The sequence below is a fragment of the Fulmarus glacialis genome, unplaced genomic scaffold (assembly GCF_000690835.1).
Source record: "Fulmarus glacialis isolate BGI_N327 unplaced genomic scaffold, ASM69083v1 scaffold128, whole genome shotgun sequence".
In the NCBI taxonomy this organism is placed as follows: Eukaryota; Metazoa; Chordata; class Aves; order Procellariiformes; family Procellariidae; genus Fulmarus; species Fulmarus glacialis.
This window is the reverse complement of record NW_009228691.1, coordinates 1,963-19,801: the sequence shown is the minus strand read 5'-3', so window position 1 is coordinate 19,801 and position 17,839 is coordinate 1,963. Positions and strand designations below refer to the sequence as shown.

At 48.8% G+C, this 17,839-nt stretch overlaps 2 protein-coding genes across 2 annotated transcripts; one reads left to right on the top strand and one right to left on the bottom strand.

The window, feature by feature from the left end:
• Positions 1-5,010: 5,010 nt before the first annotated feature.
• Positions 5,011-7,687, top strand: LOC104070996 (claudin-16-like). Its single transcript, XM_009583534.1, has 5 exons — positions 5,011-5,124; positions 5,456-5,558; positions 6,594-6,758; positions 6,911-7,102; positions 7,596-7,687. The coding sequence occupies exons 1-5, from the start codon at positions 5,011-5,013 to the stop codon at positions 7,685-7,687; spliced, it is 666 nt and encodes a 221-aa protein (XP_009581829.1).
• A 2,463-nt stretch (positions 7,688-10,150) lies between these two features.
• Positions 10,151-16,856, bottom strand: YBX1 (Y box binding protein 1). The gene is given in 10 exon segments (XM_009583533.1): positions 10,151-10,530; positions 12,323-12,367; positions 12,369-12,570; positions 12,695-12,777; positions 13,184-13,353; positions 13,356-13,392; positions 13,394-13,486; positions 13,712-13,801; positions 16,067-16,100; positions 16,825-16,856. Coding segments are annotated over 10 exon segments (849 nt in total). The 3' UTR covers positions 10,151-10,467.
• Between the last annotated feature and the right edge of the window lie 983 nt (positions 16,857-17,839).

Below are 17,839 nucleotides of genomic sequence, written 5' to 3'. Positions count from 1 at the left end.
GTTTTATTCTACTCTATCTTGTTTTATGCTACTCTATCTTGTTTCATTTTCCTCTCTTTTATTTAATTTTCCTCTCTTTTATTTCATTTTCCTCTCTTTTCTTTTCTTTTCCTCTCTTTTATTTTATGCGCTGCTTTGGGCCCTGGTCCGTGCTGGAGGGGAAGCGATGCTATTTTTGCCCCGGGGTGGGTTGTATTTCTCTCTCTCAGGCAGGACTAACAGCCCTCTTTCTCTTTTAAATCGCAGACCCCCTGTAAAAATGTCTTCTTCACCCATCAGGGGAGAGCAGTGCTTATAGTCTGTCTTCACCCATCAGGTGCTGGGTTGGCTGAACCCAATTTTCGGGGTTCCCCTCCAAAAATACACACCAAAAGCTACTGCAGTGAGGATTGAAAAGGAAAAGTCCTGCTTTAAAAAAAGAAAAAAAAAAAAACCAAAACAATCAAAACCGCGTTTTTGTATCAAGAGCACAGCGTTGCGTAGAAGAATGTTTTTATTCTTTTAATATAAAATCGCATTAACTTTTCTACGGGATGCATGGTCGTGGGAATGGGACCGGTTGGGATTTTTAAATGCTTTTTTTTTTTTTTTGCTGATTGTTTGTACTAAAAATTGTGACTCAGTGGTATTAAAATTTTTCCCGTCGTGGGCATCTTTCTCAAATTGTCTCTTTGTTCTCCCCCCCCTTCCAAATCTGGGCCGGTCCCCTGCAGGGGGGCTCCTTTGCTGGGTCAAAGCAACTTCTGGACCATGGAGGTTCTCCCCCACGCTGACCCTTCTTTCCCCTCCTGGGCAGGTGCTAGCCAAATATCTCGAGTCTTTTGCCACCTGTCGCTCTCGAAGGAGGAGATGTGGCCTTAAAAAATTGCCTAATTTAAGGTTAAACCCACGAAAAAGCCCCGATGGCCCGTGCAGCAGGGTTGCACCCACCACCTCCTGCTTCCAGCCACCACTGGGTCCCTCCAGCATCCTCCTCTTACTGCCCCTCTATGGACCCTCAAAGCTGGGCTCTCCCTTATTTTCTCCCATTTTCCATGAATTCGGAGCTGGCTTGTGCCTAATTGGGCATTTTGCTAATTTAAGCTGATTTTTGCTTTCCCCGCGGAGGGGCAGGACCCCCCCCAAGTGACGCTGCGCCTGGTTTTCCTTGGGGGATGATGCTTTCCGTCCGGGTTTTTGTAGAGCCAGCATCTTCTCTCAGCATCTTCATCCCGCCCGTGGCACCTGGTCCACAAACACACCCCATCCCATCTCCAAAAACAGGGATTTCGGTCCTTGGTGGCTCCCGTGACGTCCCCACGGGTCACCCGAGGACTCCCTGGGGATGGACGCATCAAAGGGGGGGGCAGGGGGTGGGAAAATAGCTGAGCGGCGATAACGTGTTCAGGGGTATAAATGCCCCCACTGTCCTCCGGACAATCCCTCGTGTGTTTTGCACAGGGCAAAGCGGGATAAAATATGGGAATGGGATGCTGGGCTCGCTGCGGTACATGGGATCTGCCTCCGTCCACATCGCATCCAGGCTAAAATATGGGTTTTCCTCCCCAACACACTTCTTTTAGTTAATAAAACCGGTCTGAGGAACAGTATTTAGGTTTCTGGTCATACCTCTTGCTTGCATCCAAAACCCTGGGAAATAATATTCATTTTTAAACAGGCAGAAATGAGGGAAAATGACCCTCCGGATGCCAAGATCGCAGCAAATCTCACCAAATCGACACGGTGCTGAAATTCCACGTAAATAATAGAGTAGGGGGAAAAAAAAAAACACACAACTTTTTTTCTTAAAAAAAAAAAAATATTAAAATAATTTAAAAATCCATTTCAGGGCCCCTTGTTACATTTAGCACGAAGATGTTTCTGCGGCAGCGGGTTTTTGCCCTTGGTGGGGGCCCGCAGCCGGTCCGTGCCTGCTTTTATTCGATGGTGGTTTTATTCATTTTTATTCATTTTTATTTGTTGGCCTGCTCCACCTGCATCTAGAGTCCTCTCCACCCCTCTGAGATGGTCCCATCAAAGAAAACATCTTTCTTTCTTTTTTTTCTTCCTTCCAGCCATAGCAGGGCTAAACCGCAAAGATTTGGGTCTCCTGCCAGCACCATTTTTCTAACACACGGGTTTTACAAACCTGGTGGGACACAAGCCCTGATTTTTCACCTTCATTAACCAGGGAAATAATCTTAATTATTCAACTACTGGTAGATCTGCCCCTCTGCCTGCATCTTTTCAACCCCCCAAAAGGTTTCGATTGAGAATTGACAAGGCAGATTGGTTCGATATGTAATAAACCGACTGTTTGGACGAGCGGAAAATAAAAATAAACCTATTTTACAGGTTTGGCCAGGGCAGGCAACTGCAGTTTTGTATCACTTGGGGTCACGCCAGAATTTCACATGCCGTGGATGTCCGAGTACCATAAACCCCTGAGCTGTAAATGTTGGAAAACGAAGGTACACGAACCCCCTCCTGGATGTTTTCGGTCCTAACGCCCAAGCGTTGGACCTGCCCTGTGCCGAAATCCGGGGAAAACAGGATAACCCAAACTCAAACCGCGGCAATCGCATCCCCCCGGGGCTGAAGCTCGAGGATTTGCCAAGACCCTGATGCGTTGCCAGAATCCCCCGGGGGGATTAACTAGAGGGGAAAAAAAAAAAAAAAGCCAAACAAAAAAAAAACCCCGAGTGCATCTCTTAAATATAACCCGTGAAATGGAAACAGGGACGTGTTTTCCAGGGGTCTGGGAGGCGAGGGCGTAGCGATGTCTGAGAGCCGTGGGGCAGAGCTGACCCCAGGGACACTCGGAGGATGCTGCAACACGAAGCTCTGCGAGAAAGTGAGGGCAAAAGCCTTTTTTTTTTTTTTTTTTTTTCCCCAATAGTTGGGGATCAGGGAACAAACCTGCAGTTTTTAGGGCAGCTCCAAGTGCCGGGCACTTGGTACCCGGGGTACTGGGGTACCATTTTCCAGGGTCACAAAAACCTCCTCGGGGACTGAGCGGGCACGTTATCTGAGCCATAACCACCGCAGTGGTTATCACTTGTTTTCCATTTAATGGGGAAAAAGAAAAAATAAAAAGGGTCTTAATTATTGGCTGCATGCCCGGCCAAAGGGTTTTAATTATCCTCCTCGCATTTTAGCTTCTTTCTCCGGCCACCTCCATCCCTCTGACTCCCTTGCACCAGTCCTGGGGACCCAACATACCTTAGGCCGCTCACTCCTAGGCAGTAATTAAAAGGTCTAATTAAAAAATGTGGGATATTCGCCCAGGACAAAATGTCCCCCACCTAGGGAGTGTTCCCAGCGGGTTCCCACAGATTTCCCCACGTGATTTTTTTTTTTGGGGGGGGAGGCTCCATTTCCAACCCATTACCGTTTTAACCGCAGGGATGCCCATCACGCCTTGGAGCACAAAGCCCATCTGACGTGCCTTGGAAAAAAACCTTAAATAGCCCAGCACAGGCTCCGGAGTTGCGTTTCCCCGACTCCATCAGGTGGATCAGGATCAAATCCCACCGGCACTTGAAAGCCTTCAAGACCCACGTCCCCAGCCCCAGCCATCGGCGACCGAGAGCTTTTGCCATCGTCCCACCCCAGCCAGGATGAGCCTGCGGTGAAGGTAACGTTCCCCCCGCCCCGAGCCCCTTTTTATTGCTATCGGGGTTCAGGGCTGGTTTTTGCTGGGATTTCTTTTCTTTTTTTTTTTTTTTTTCGCTTATATAACTCAAATGGCTAAACAGCTTTTCTTCAAAGGCTCCAAAACAGCCGGGGTCTGGTGGAAAAAAAATAAAGTTATGGAGAGTTAGCTCAGAAGGCAGCTTGGGAAATTAAAAAAAAAAAACAACGTCGTAAATTGGGGTCTAAGAGGCTCCCTGTTAATAACAGGCACCCCCAGAGCGAAGGTGATGGAAATGCTCAAAGAGCCGGGGTGAGTGGCACCCAGCGCCGTCCCAAGAGGGGACATGGTGGGAGATCTTGCACGCAGGAACCGTGACCCTCCTTCCCACCTCTGCTCCTGGGCCACGCCATGGTGGGCAGCTGACCTGGCTGAAGGTCACAAACTCTGCCGCGGTGAAGAGTCATCAGCCCGCGATAACGAACCCGTGCAGCTCGGAGACCCACCAGGTCTCATTAATTAACCCACTCACGGGAACGCCTCTGCCCAAAGAGCTGTCGCAGTCGTTGGGTGCTAAAATATTTAGCATCTTGAGTTGCAAAACACAGCAATGCGGGATTCATGGCCAGGCGGTGGAGATACGATGTTCTCCGCTCCGTACCTTGGGCACAGCTCCCGTCTCTGCAAAGTCCCTCCAACTCTGGCAAGGATGGAAAGCAAACGGTCCCATCCCCTCTGGTCTTTGGAAAGCTTTGGCAGCACCCAAGGGCCCCCACGTCAAGTTCCAGCAGCCATCATCCACCAATGGGAGATGCTTTCTTGGGGTTTGCCACTTGAGATTAGGATATCTCCATGGGACACTTGCTTGTGCTCCAGCCTGGATGTTTCAACACTTCATTGCTTTTCTTCAAAAAAAAAAAAAGCAAGAAGGTGATCTTCCCACCGAATCACATGGATGTGGGGATGGAGGCATCAAGAAAACCTCAGGATAGCAGGAGACACGTGCTCAGATCACAGGCTTTGACAACAGTAATTGTTTTACAAAGTTTTCCAGCAGCTCTTGATTCCCAAAGGGCAAGTACTAATGGTTGGCACCTTCAGATGGTCTATATGGAAGAGAGGAACATCTAGAGAGCAAGTCGGTATGGGTATGTCTCCACTGCAAAATTAATGTGTCTCTGAAGGCCCCGTCTACATGCAAACCTGGTGGCCCAACCTCAGCTGAGGGTATTAGAGCATTTTGGCAGCGCTGAGGACCATGAGATGGGCCCCAGGTGAATCATAGGGATCCAGAGGACACCCTGGCCTAGGTGGCACTTTGTCCTTGGTGGATCAGGTACCTGGGAAGTGGCCAGAGCAGAGGTGGCGGACGTCTCTGTGCCCTTGCAGGTAACCCCATGAGCTCAGCCTTGCAGATGACGGCGTTCGGTCTCGTTCTTCTCTCAACCCTCTTCCTGCTCCTTGCCACGTGCACCGACTGCTGGATGGTGAACGCTGACGACAGCTTGGAGGTGAGCAGGGCAACCATCTTCAAGGTTAGCAGCTGGGAGCAAGGTGGGTTCCTTGACATCCATGGGGTTGCACCATGTCTCCACGGGCTTGGAAAGGGGACGTGGTGGGACAAACCCACTGCTTTCTGCATGAGTTGGAGGATTAGAGCGAGAGAGAAATGCTGGAGCAGAAGGAGGAGACAGGGAGCAAGGCACGGGTAGGGATTCACCAGGGACGTGTCCAGCTGTGGTGGTGAGAGCCTGAAGATCTGCCTTGCTGGGCTGGGATATCCCTGGGGAGCTGGGGTGCTTTTTGGTGCTTTTTGCTTGAGTGTCTTTCTCCTGCTTCCAGGTAAGTCACAAATGCCGGGGGCTTTGGAGGGAGTGTGTCACCAACATGCAGGACGGGGTCAGGACCTGTGACCAGTATGATTCCATTTTGGCGGACCATCCAGGTAAGCTGGCATGGCCTGGAGGCACTTCTGAAGTTCACAGCTAAGAGTTTTCCCCTCTTCCCTTTTCGAGAAGACGATCCTTGTTGCAAAGGGCTGACCTTCATCAGGTAGCAATGCAGGTCCAGGGCTTCTCTTGGTCTCCTGCCCCATCAACATGGCCTGGACAGCAACCCATGAGCCAGCCAGATCTGCCATGGGGCCACCAAGCAGGAGAGAGGCCATGAAGCTGTGCCACCTCACAACAAAGGTGTTTTGGCACCCAGAGCCCAGGTGCAGCTCCTACCCCCCCATGGTATGGTGGGATTTTCAACCCCATTGATGTTGCATGCAGGGGTGAGGACCATTGCCACTGGCCAAGGACTTGCGTCCTCAGCTCACGGACATCATCTCATGGTATGGAGATTTCTCCTGGCCTGCACAGGGCACAACAGGCCCTGCACAGAAGAACCATCGTACAGTGTGATGACATGGGACAACACAGGTTCGGGCAGTGGAGAAGGGAACAAGAAGTCAGCATGGACCGAGTCAGGCTGTTGTGGTGCTCTGGGGAAAAAGCTTTGTAGGGAGAAGTCGCAGCGCCCACAGCTGGTGATGTCAACCCTGCCAGCTCATATTTTTCCCTGGTGTGTTGACATTTGCTGTTCAAAACTCCAGCTACACAACTTGGAGGAAAAAACAGTCTGGACAGCAGCATCTTCTGTCCAAGCCTGTGTAAGAAGGTCTTGAGTAGGTGACCACATCCCAGGTGCTGACTGGTGCACCTTAAGTTGTTTGGTTTCTTGAGCTGGTCTAATAACGGGCTTATTAAGTCCTGTTGCAAGGGTTCAGGTGAGCCTGATGAGCACCTTGTCTACAGCACATGGCAGGCATGGGGTTGGTGGGCCCCAACGCAGATATCTCCTATGGACATGCCCACTGGTGAGCTGGATGAATGACTCTAACAGGGACACAGGCGGCAACCTGGAGTGGGGAGACCAGTTCCTCTGACCATTTCTCAGTCCCTTTTCTGTTTTTTTTTTTTCCTTCCCCGCCCAGTGAAGATCGTGGTGACACGGACCCTGCTGATCACAGCGGACCTGTTGGCTGGCCTGGCTTTGGCGACCTTGCTCCTTGGGCTCGACTGCATCAAGTTCCTCAAGGAAGAGCCTCGTGTCAAACTGAAGATGTGCTACGGAGCCGGTGTCATCCTCAGCATCGGGAGTGCGTGGCTGGGGGAGCTCAGGGGGCAGGTGGACCTTGTGGTCCATGGGAAGCTGGGGAGATGCCGGGAGCGAGGGGCACCCCCTCAGAGGGGTCTTGGTGAGCATGGGGGGATTGTATGGCTCTTTCTTAACCGGCCCCGTTCCTCCTAGGCATCCTGGGTCTTGTGGGCTCCGTGTGGTATGCGGTGGACGTCTACGTGGAGAGAGCCATGCTGGTGTCACACAATATATTCCTGGGAGTCCACTACGACTTCGGGTGGTCGTGCTGGCTGGGGATGGCTGGCTCGACGGGCTGCTTCGTGGCATCCGTCCTGCTGACCTGCTGCCTCTATGCCTGCGCAGGTCAGTCTGTCCTGTCCCACCCCATCCCACCTTAAGTAGCTTTTTGCCCTGCAGGGATGTACGTGGGGTGAAGGACCAGCTCAGAGGGTGCAGGTACTTCTTGCAGGGTCCAGCCAAATCAAGGGGACCCCCCTCCCAGCTGGCCTGTGCACCTTGGCTGGGCAGGCTGGGTCACGGCAGGCAGGTCTGCGCTGTGTGAGGACCCCATAAGCCCCGTAAGAGTGTGGAGGGGGTGCAGAAATGCTCCATCCACATCTCTGGGACCTTAAGGTCTTGGTAAAGGTGTGTTGACATCTACCCAAAGCGTCCCACCATCAGGGACACGGGGCAGGTGATGGCTCACCATCATCTCCTTATGCCCAACTGGGTGGAAGTCACCCCCACAGCGCTGCCTGTCCGGGTTCATTTCTCCTGCCGTGTCCCCGAGCTGTGGCACCCCCTGAGCCCCCCCGTTATTGCCGGCCATGACACAACCCCAACTCTTTCCTGACAGACCCCAGCAGCCGCTGGCAACCCCAGAGGCATCCCCAGCCCCGGGGCCGAACGGCCACCAGCAAGATGTACGCCATGGACTCCCGCGTGTGATGGGCAGCAGCACCTCCCGCACCCAGCCCCGCTGCGGGATGCTCTTCCCCTCCCCAGTCTGACCCCATTAAAGAACCATCACCTATACTGGGACATCTCTGCGGTTGCTTTAAGGGTCCCATTGCAGGGTCTGCGCGAGGTGTAGCATCAGCGGCTGCAAAAAAGCAAGGGTGCTGCAGAAGTCACCCCCAGGGGGAGGCTTTTTTCCCCCCCTTCCAGCCAGGTTTCACAAAAATAAACCCCAGAAAAGTGTTGCGTTAAGAAAAGATGTCCCCAAGTCCCCTGGAGAAGCTGTTGGGACACTGGGGGTGAAGGAGCTCCTCCGACATTGCTCAGCCGCTGCTTTGGAGGAATTTAGCGGAAAGGCTTTTCTGCACAGAGCAACGCTGACTCCACGCGGCTGGTGGCCCCGATCACTCATGCGCCAGCCTGCTGGAAACCGCCCCTGCGCTCAGAAATTTGGCAGGAGAAGGTTTGCGTTTAAAAACCGGGTAAAGCTAGGAGCCTGGAGCATTTACTGTTGTCATGGGGTTGTCAGCGGAGGAACTCTGTAGCCGTTCACGTCAGGCACAAGGTGAGTCAGTTTGAAGCCTAACGGAGGTGCTCTACCTGCAAAGTTGGGTTTTTAAGTCCACAGGAAAAGGGAATTCTCTTTTCCAAGTGAACGATTATCCTTCTTCACCTGCAAACCATTTTAAAAACAAACCAGAACCCCAAACCACCACCAATCCCCCCCACAATTGCCGACTGCTTAGTCTTTGCCTTTATCCCTTACTTCTCACCCAAAGATGAGCACACAGAAACCGTGGCAGGGAAGCTGGGCAGAAAGCTCCCCGGTAGGGGCTTTGTGACCCCGAAAAGCAGCAGACCAAGCCCCCGGCCCGAGCAGACGTTGCCGCAGGTCTACAGATGGTCCCTGCAACGGAAAGACGCAGAAGAGACTCGCAGTAACGCTTTTGTAGCCTAGGCAGGCTGCAACACACCTGCACGCCCAAACCAGAGGAGTTGCAAGGGTCCTCCCAAGCCGCCTGTCCCCAGGGACATTGGGGACATCATTTCTAATGTCACACAAAGCTGAAAGGCAGCAAACCTCCTACTTCGCTGCAGCTCCCGCTTTGGGAGCTACGCAGAAACGCCGCCGGCCAACTGCTGGGTCCCGCAGCGCGGGAGCAAGTCTGTCAATATTATTAGCATAGGTTAAAGCAATGCCCCGGGGACACGAAAAATGAAGAAATCCGATCGTTAAAGCTGTGTGACAGAAATAAAGAGCATGACTGACAGTTTGCTGTTGAAGAGCAGGATGCCTGCGGTCCCAAGGATGGACGGCTTAGAGCTGACACATCTGGAGGCCGGGCAGTCCGAAGCGTGTTAGAAGGTAGAGAGAGCAAAACGCAAACGCACGGGGCTGTTAACAGCTGGCACTTCAGCACACAGGAAAACAATTAAAAAGAGCAAGCATTTGCATGATACAAGCGTAGAGCTCATTAGCGCATAGACAGGATGCCTGCGGTCCCAAGGATGGACGGCTTAGAGCTGACACATCTGGAGGCCGGGCAGTCCGAAGCGTGTTAGAAGGTAGAGAGAGCAAAACGCAAACGCACGGGGCTGTTAACAGCTGGCACTTCAGCACACAGGAAAACAATTAAAAAGAGCAAGCATTTGCATGATACAAGCGTAGAGCTCATTAGCGCATAGAAGGGGAAGCTCTCAGAAGCTGCCGTTAGGCAACCATACATTCGTTAAGGTAATTTAAGTGGTGTTAGAGCACAGCACGGCGAGCTGCGGGGCTCCCCGGCCCTCACCCCTGCCCTACCGCCGGCAGAGCGGGTTTTGCTGCGATCGCGTCCCTGCTCCTCCGCGTGAGGGGTGGCCGCAGGGACCGGGCCACCATCGGGAGGAGGAGGGCCCAGCCCAGCTGGCGCAGGCAGGAGGCCGCTCGTGGAGGCTCTGGATTTCAAACCCCGCTGGGAACCTGCCTTTTTTCCCCCCGGTTTTCCCCAGATTCCGCTTCCCACGCGCCAGGAGCGAAAGAGCAGCAACTCTCGCAGTGACGCGGCTGTGAAGACGTCACATCACGTTGCGAGAAGCCAAGAGCAGCTCTGCTCCGCACATCTCCAACGACGAGTTTTGGGGTTCGTTCTTTTTTTTTTTTTTTTTTTTTAAGCCCCCTCACAGCAGCTCAGGTTTGCCAGGGCTGTATTCCAGCGGGGAGAGAGCCGAGCTGCTCAAGCAAACGGCTCTTGGAAACGCACCGGACTGACACCAAGCACCTCCCCTCTTCACCCTCCAAAAGCCTTCCCTCCATTACTTTTTTAGGGTTTTTTTACTTTAATTTTTGTGTTTTACTCCAACAGCCTGTATGCTGAAGAAATTAAGCAGTCATTTTTTCCCCAAACCTTTTACGAACGCTTAACTTGAAATCTTTCACACAAAAGTGGGTTTAAAACGACCAAGCACACAAGGTAATTCTTTAAGACCTTTATTAACAGATGCTTGCAGTTTGACTTGAAAAAATCAGGTGTATATTTCATACAAATTAAAAATGAGGTTCTTAAAAATCTCAACTTGACCAGATATGAAACAATTTAAAAACCTTTAAAGGTATATTGAGAAAAAACAGGCTTTTAAAAAACGTGTTTATCGTTTCCAAAAGGAGACTTCTTTAGGTAAAAATAATAAAAACCCCATGCTGCATAGATAATGCAGATAGTTCTAGTAATCTGGTCAACAGCAAAAAGCAAGCACTTAAGGTCTTCAGTTCCAATTCTTTTGTTCATTTCTTATTGCTGGAATTTCATTTTCTTTTCTTCTTCATTTCTTAAGTCTTTTCTTTGATGACTAAACTGCAAAAGAGAAAAAGAAGGACAGTCAGGCAGGTGTCAGAGGGTTACGGAGGTGTTTTGTCTACAAAGACTCACCTGCAATTCACAAATTCGCACTGAGCTAACTTTCATACACACAGAAAAAAACTTTACCAGCTACAGCTCTTTCATCAGCCCACTTTCAGCGACCAAAACTGCCATCTTCCATGCAAAACGAACACAAAGGACTCCCGAAAGAGAAGACACTGAACTTAAACACAAAGCAATCCCATCTACACCTCTCGCCCCACCAGCCTCCTGCTTCAGCCTGTTCCGCGACAGCCTCCCGGGAGAGCTGCTCACGCCGGGCTCTGCGCTGCCGGAGCAGGTCTGGAAGCGTCGCTGGTGAACTCGGAGCCAACCCCCGGGAAGGCAGGAGGACAACTGACGATCTTCAGAAGATGGCTGAAGAGCACATTTCTACCTGTGCCTAACAGAGGCAGCGTGGCATCAGTAAGCCGCTGCTCAGACCGCAGAAACCACAATTTATATCCTCCAATACTATCACTAGACAGAAAAAGCAACCAAGTGTCATCTTGGGGTTTCTCTGAAGCCCACGGTATTAAGAATTCATCCAGCAGGCGTTAACCATTAAGATGAACACCAGAATAAAACAAAGGTTCACATCAAGCACACAGAAAACACTGCAGCGAGGCTTGAAGAGGGATCACCTAATCCACCTGCACGACAAATCCAGCAGCACCCCAGCCCTTGACGAACGAGTCCCTAAGCTCTCACAGCCGGGAGAGGTCTGCGGCTGGTCTGCGGCTGCTGGTGACACCAAGCCGCTATCCACGCCCAGCTCCTGCATTCCCTAGCCATCCCGTTAACGTGACCATTCGTTACCGCTCCCGCCAGAGCCTAAATGTGTCTTTCCATTTGCCTGCCCTCCAGGCAACGGGCGATGAGTGAGACGCAGCAGGAAGGGGACAAATACGCTGGTGAGAGAGGAAATACAGAGAAAGAGAGAGGAAGAACAGGCAAGGAAGGTGCCAGAAAAAAAGCAGAACAAGTAGAAAGAGACCTAGCAATGAAAATATTCCCAAATTAGCAAACTGTCCTTCAGAAGACAGTCCCAAAACAACTGCCAAATCACAGCCAGTCTACCTTGCACCAAAACATTTTAACATTAGACTTTACGCAACCCTTGCAAGCAGCGAGCTGCACCAGTACTGCAGCACTTCAACCACAGGCACCCAGGATGCTCTGTAAAAAGGACCACCTCTACCAGTTTTTCCAGCACTTTTTTGTTTAGATAAAGAGCTGCTACCGAGACACTCCTGCAAATTCTGCATCAACTTTCTAGAAATCAACGTCTAGAGGTCTTAATGCTATTCACTTCCCTTTTGGGACCAAGCAATAAAAGCTCAGACAATTCTAGAGCTGAGTAAGTCCCAGTACCCGTTTCGCCTACTTTCAAGTCACCGTACCAGCACCGCTGGAATTACTATTTCTGGGTGGACGAAGGCTGCCGTAAGCCCGAGCTACTGGGCACAGCCAAGATTTTAAGATTAGCAGTATTCTAGGCAGTGACTCCATCAATAAAAATTAAAGCCTGGTAACCAAGTCCTCCCAATTAATCAGCATTTGTACAGCAAAGTCTCACAATTTGGTTTTGCAGGCATTAGTGAGCATGCTCACAAGTGCAGCCAGTTTGGTTACACCACGCATGAGCAAGAATAGTCCAAGCCTTTTAAGGCAAAAATTAACAGAAAGCATCAAAAGAAAGAAGTCAGTCATCACATCGTGTCCTCAAGAACCTCCGGCCACGCACCCGGATGATGGTAGAGATGGTAAGCCGGTATTTACTCAGCCCCGCCCTGCTCGGCCTCGGGAGCGGACGTGTTCTCAGCTGGTGGTTCGGCTGTCTTCGTCTCTTTGCCATCTTGTGGTTTAGGGTTCTCTGGGCGTCTGCGTCGGTAGTTGAAGTTACGACGGTACCGACGTTGAGGTGGCTGCTGACTTTGGGTCTCATCCCCTTGGTTCTCTTTATCTTCTTCGTTCCCATCCTCTCTAGGCTGTCTTTGACGAGGAGGACCCCTGAAAGTCAAGCTAGGCTTTAACAATGCAGCATCTGACCATCGCCATGTTCTGTCTCTGTTGCTAAAAGGCAAGGTTAAAAAAAAAAAGTTGATCTGCAGCATACCTGCGAAATCGTGGTCTATAACCTCGATACATGTTCTGCCTGACTGGTCTGCCTTGTTCTCCTGCACCCTGGTTGTCAGCACCCTGGAAGACATTAGGCAACAAACCATCTCAGCCACATGCAAAAGCCTACGAACCCCCCAACTAGTCAAGCTGTGAGGAAGATGGCTGACAGGGGGGTGGTCAGGTTAAGTCTGAGGTGTACGAGGCGGGCAGAGGTCCTAGGGCATGACAGTACGCATCGTTAGAATTTGTGCTTCTTCTAGTTAATCATATAGGAAGTTAACACAAATTCAGACACACTCTGTTTTTTAAAAGCTGTAACATTAAGACCTTCAGCTTATCGACATTTGCTCCAATGTTGCATCTTACTGCCAAACCTTACCAAAAACATCGTGAGTATCTACAAAAAGCGGCAAAAAGCTGCGTCCCATCACCCTGCTCCAAAGCAACCAAGCCAGTTTAGCATCCCACTTTAAGCAAAGGTTACCTCCACTATCTCTCCCTGCACGGGAGGGTTGGAATATTGTGGTCGACGCCCGTAGGGCCTACGCATATAGTAAGGTGGGTACCGCCGCCTGCGATAGGGACGGCGTTGCTGGGCTTGACCTTCTGGTATGTTCTCTGCTCCTTCGTTCTTTTCCCCACTCTCACTATTCTGGTAGTTTTGCTGGTAGTTGCGTGGAGGACCCCTACGACGTGGATATCGTCTGTAATGGTTACGGTCTGCTGCGTATTTACTGCCTTGCACTGGAACTCCACCAGGACCTGTAACATTAGCTGCCTCTGCACCCTAAAGAGCAGGGATAGTATTAGGCAGATAAACAGTCAGCATCAAATCTGTTACAGCATAATATAATTCAGTACTGAGCAACGATTTACATCCACATTGTAAAGCAATGAAAAACCATTCATCTCCTTGGATGTCATCAGGCACCGACTCAAACCACAGGCACCACACCAAAGCCTGCAGACCAAGTTTTCCGTGCGTACTTGTAACACCCGAGAGATGTTTTACCTTTTCTCCCTCGACCACATCAAACTCCACGGTCTCTCCATCTCCTACGCTGCGGAGGTACTTCCTGGGGTTATTCTTCTTTATGGCAGTCTAACAAGATAATATTGCAGAGTTACATTTACAGGCACAGCATGAAAATACTGCTTAGCATATCTGAAGACTTTTTTTTTTAACATTAAGGAATTTGATTATTTAATATCTTAGGAGGAAGACCTGTACTCCTGAAAAAGCAATTAAAACACTGTGAAAATCCAGGAAGCCATAAAATTTACCTGTATTACTATAGTTCTGGCCCATCTGAAATGTGTAACAGCTGACTACAAACATCTGTCAACATGCTGCCTGCTAGCTGGAAAAGCAGTTTGAAAACAAACAAACAAAAAACCCCCACAATACACACTGGCCATAGTATTCCTAACCCAAGTTTAGCATTAAACACCCCCGTAGTATTTATACATTTCTCTGAAGTATATACACCAATATATAAGCCCTTCCAATCATACACTCAGATTTCCAGCCCACTACCGTTTCCCACACCACCGCAGCGTGCAGAAGCCTACAGGCAGTGAGGCTGTCCCAAGCTATATAAACACAGCGACGGCCATAAATCAAGAGATTTCTTTCTCTGAGGCTTCAATACCATCGCTTCAGTCACAGTATTTACCAACTAATCACAATCTACTCTAGCCGTGTATTATACACCAAGGATTAGCCCTTCCAAGGTGTCAGCACCAGACAAGCCTTTGTATCGGTATCTGCATGTTAAATGACGTTACTAGAAAACACTGAATCTTCTGTGCTATTCAGCAGTGGATTAAATTTTTGACAGACGAGTTAATACTCAATATGCACCCTCAGCTACATTCTGCTTATCAAACACTTTAACTGAACAATAATACACGTGTAACAACTTTACAAAAAATACCAGGAACAGAATTTGACTAGATTTTCTCCCTAAATGGAACAAAAATCTATGGAAAAAACACGTTCACAAGTCTCAGCCTATAAAGCAGTGGTTTTAGCGAAAGACAGGAAACCTTATTAGAACAGTAGCTGAGTGTAACAGCTCTTCATGAGACCCACGCTTGATAATGGGGATGGGAAAAAGCATACACAGCTGTAACTCCTAAAACAAGCTGATTTCTTTCAGATCAGACTTTTAAAAGTGTTTTATTGTGAAAATCATTACATTAAAACAAATCACTGCCAAACTGTGCTTTTAGAAACATAGACAGTAGTTACATGATAAGTTCCTGAAATCTGACTTGTAAGTCAAGGTCACTTACAGGCTACCCTTCCTGCAAAATTATTACTTGCAGAGTAATAAAGTCTGAAAGCTTTCCTTCAGGGTATATATTCCTGCCTCAGTACACAGAAACACAGTAGAGCCACTTTCTCCACTGCCCATTACAGAATAACCTTTTATAAAAAATGCCTCTACATTTTAATAGCGGGCAATTCAGACACAGCACAAGCAAGAAGCTGAGAGATGGCAAATCAAGCTCAAAGCAAAACACTTCCCAGGGGTTACTTTTTCCTCCCTTTGTTTACAACATCAGCAGTATATCCCTAACTCGAAACAAAAGAACAATCCATGGGCTCCTAAATGCCAGAAGTAAGCCATGCTCCACCAAGAACTCTTTGTGGGCTGCTTCACAACAAGAGATCCTAAGACAGAAAGGGTAAGAACACATTGCTGATCACACAGACTTACAAGTCAGACACAAAGGACTAAACTAAGGCCAACCTGCTCCATGAAATAAGCCACAGGTGTGGTGTGCAGTCTCACTCTGGTCTATTTTCCAGAGGTTTCCAAAGACAATATTTAAGTGCACATATCTGTTTAATTGAAAAAATACCTATTAAAATGTTCTCAGGCTTTCCTTGAAAGCCTGGAGCCATAAATTCCATAAAAGTTTTGCCTAAAAAAACCTTCATTGGCACTTCATCCCTATTACAGCCTAATTAATTTCTCTCCCTGCTGCAAGCTTTTCATTTAACTTTATTTCCATATGCTTACTAACACCCATATGAAGGCAACTTAACTGGACTTTCAAACAGTTATCCCCAAGTCAACACAGCGTATCTGCAGACAGTGCAATTTTCACCACTGTACGGTATCAGCCTGCTCAACCCCACGTATCTCACATCCTCATGATGGATGTATGTGGATACGCAAAACCGCCGAGTACAAGCAGGCTCTACTTGCAATCCAATAGTGAGAAACAGTTGTTCGTGTTCAAGTAACACTTCTTGGAAAACACAAGGCTCTTTCACAACTTCAATCCTTCTCACATAGGCCATGCACAGCAAGTTTCAGAGAGGCAGCAAGTTTCAGTTTCAAGGAAGTCTTACCTGATGGACAAACACATCTTCCTTGGTGTCATTCCTGCAAGACAACAGGAAATTGAAATTCATGTATGAAACGCACACTAAATTAGCCCAGTTTACAAATTCAATTGTTTGGGGTGGGGACAAAACAGGGAGCTGTCAAGACAATTAGCTTTCCGCGTCAGCCTTGCTCCTCAACCTTCCATAGAATCATTAAGGTTGGAAAAGACCTCTAAGATCATCCAGTCCAACCATCAACCCAACACCACCATGCCCACTAAACCATGTCCCTAAGCGCCTCATCTACACGTCTGTTAAATACTTCCAGGGAGGGTGCTCTCCCCTACTAGCTCACTGCTTGAAGTAAAGAGACTGTCAAGTAGCCTAGGCAAGGTTCAGAGCACAGGCTGAAGTCCAGCAAGTCTCATGTGAAAGCATTCTTCCTCCCCCCTCCGCACCCCTCTGTCCTTCATATCCCACCGATGGAGATGTTTGAAGAAGAAAGAACACCTGACAGCGACCAACCATTTCTGACAGGGCTCTGTGTGGGAGATCGGCTATCGCAATCCTTGAAACAAGCTCTGATACCACTGCTCAAGCTTTGGGTGATCTCTCCAGAGCTACATCCTCTCAGCCTCAATGTTTCCTTCATTTAAGGAGTAACACCACTAGCTGACGGCTGAAGGCAGTAGGGTTAGTCAAGTTGAATTTGTGAGCACAGAGGGAAGAGCTTGGGTTCCTCCCCTCGCAAGAAACGGAAAACAGCTCAAGCCTGTACCTACAAGAATCCAAAAACATCCTTCAGCGCCATCATGATACCGCTGAGGCTGAACAACCACAATATGGTACCAACTGAAGTCAGAAAAGCTTCTGTTCTGCAAAGACAAGGCACAGCCAAAACAGCCTCTGCGCTGGTTTGAGTGCTGTACATGCTGTTTCCACCACTCATAACAAACTTACAGCCATACATCCAAGCTCACACTGTGCCAACTGAACCTCGCTGCGGTATTAGTTTCATTAGTCTGTGGAACGGTTTGAATCAATAGCAAAGCGGCTTTTATTTCCTAGAATGACTGGTTAAAGACATCGCAAAGCAAGCTTGTGTGAAAATGCACTTAGAACCGGAGAGCTTACAGGTATGGGTAAGAGAAATTTTTTTTTTCGAAGATAAAGCCAGGTGTTCCTCACCACTGGCTTTAAAACATGAGGATGACAATTAAGACTTTTCCAAAAACTCAATCCGAGCTATGGCTAGACAGCACAGTAAAAATAAGTTACCTTATTTCCTCATGGAATTGATGCCTACAAACGTTAAAGGTTACTGGAAAAAGGTAGTCAAAAGGCAACAAAGCAGAGTCAGTCTGATCACTATGAGGCAGCTCATCCCCAAGGCCCCACAATGCAGTGTCCAGAAGCTCTTGCAAAGCCCGTGCCTAAATGCTTTCTTCTTCGCAATGCAAGATCTCTTACTAGATGCTCCAAAAGCTGAAAACCTTCAGAAGAGCCCAGTAACAGGTTTACAGTTTAAAAAAAAAAAAAAAAAAACACGCTTAGCACGTTCCTTCACTCTCAACTGAAAAATGGTGTAGGAAGTGCTCACCGTCTGTGCTCTGCAAGCATGGGCACTCTGTGCTCTTGTCCAAGTTTGATTTTGGACAACCACAGCAGATGCTTGTTTTTAAAGTCCTTTTGAAAATGCAATTTCCATTTAAGAGGACTCTGGAGTTTTAGACCAACGAATGACTCAGTTACACAGATACAGCTCAAGGTGTATACACGGTTAGTTAAAAAATTTAC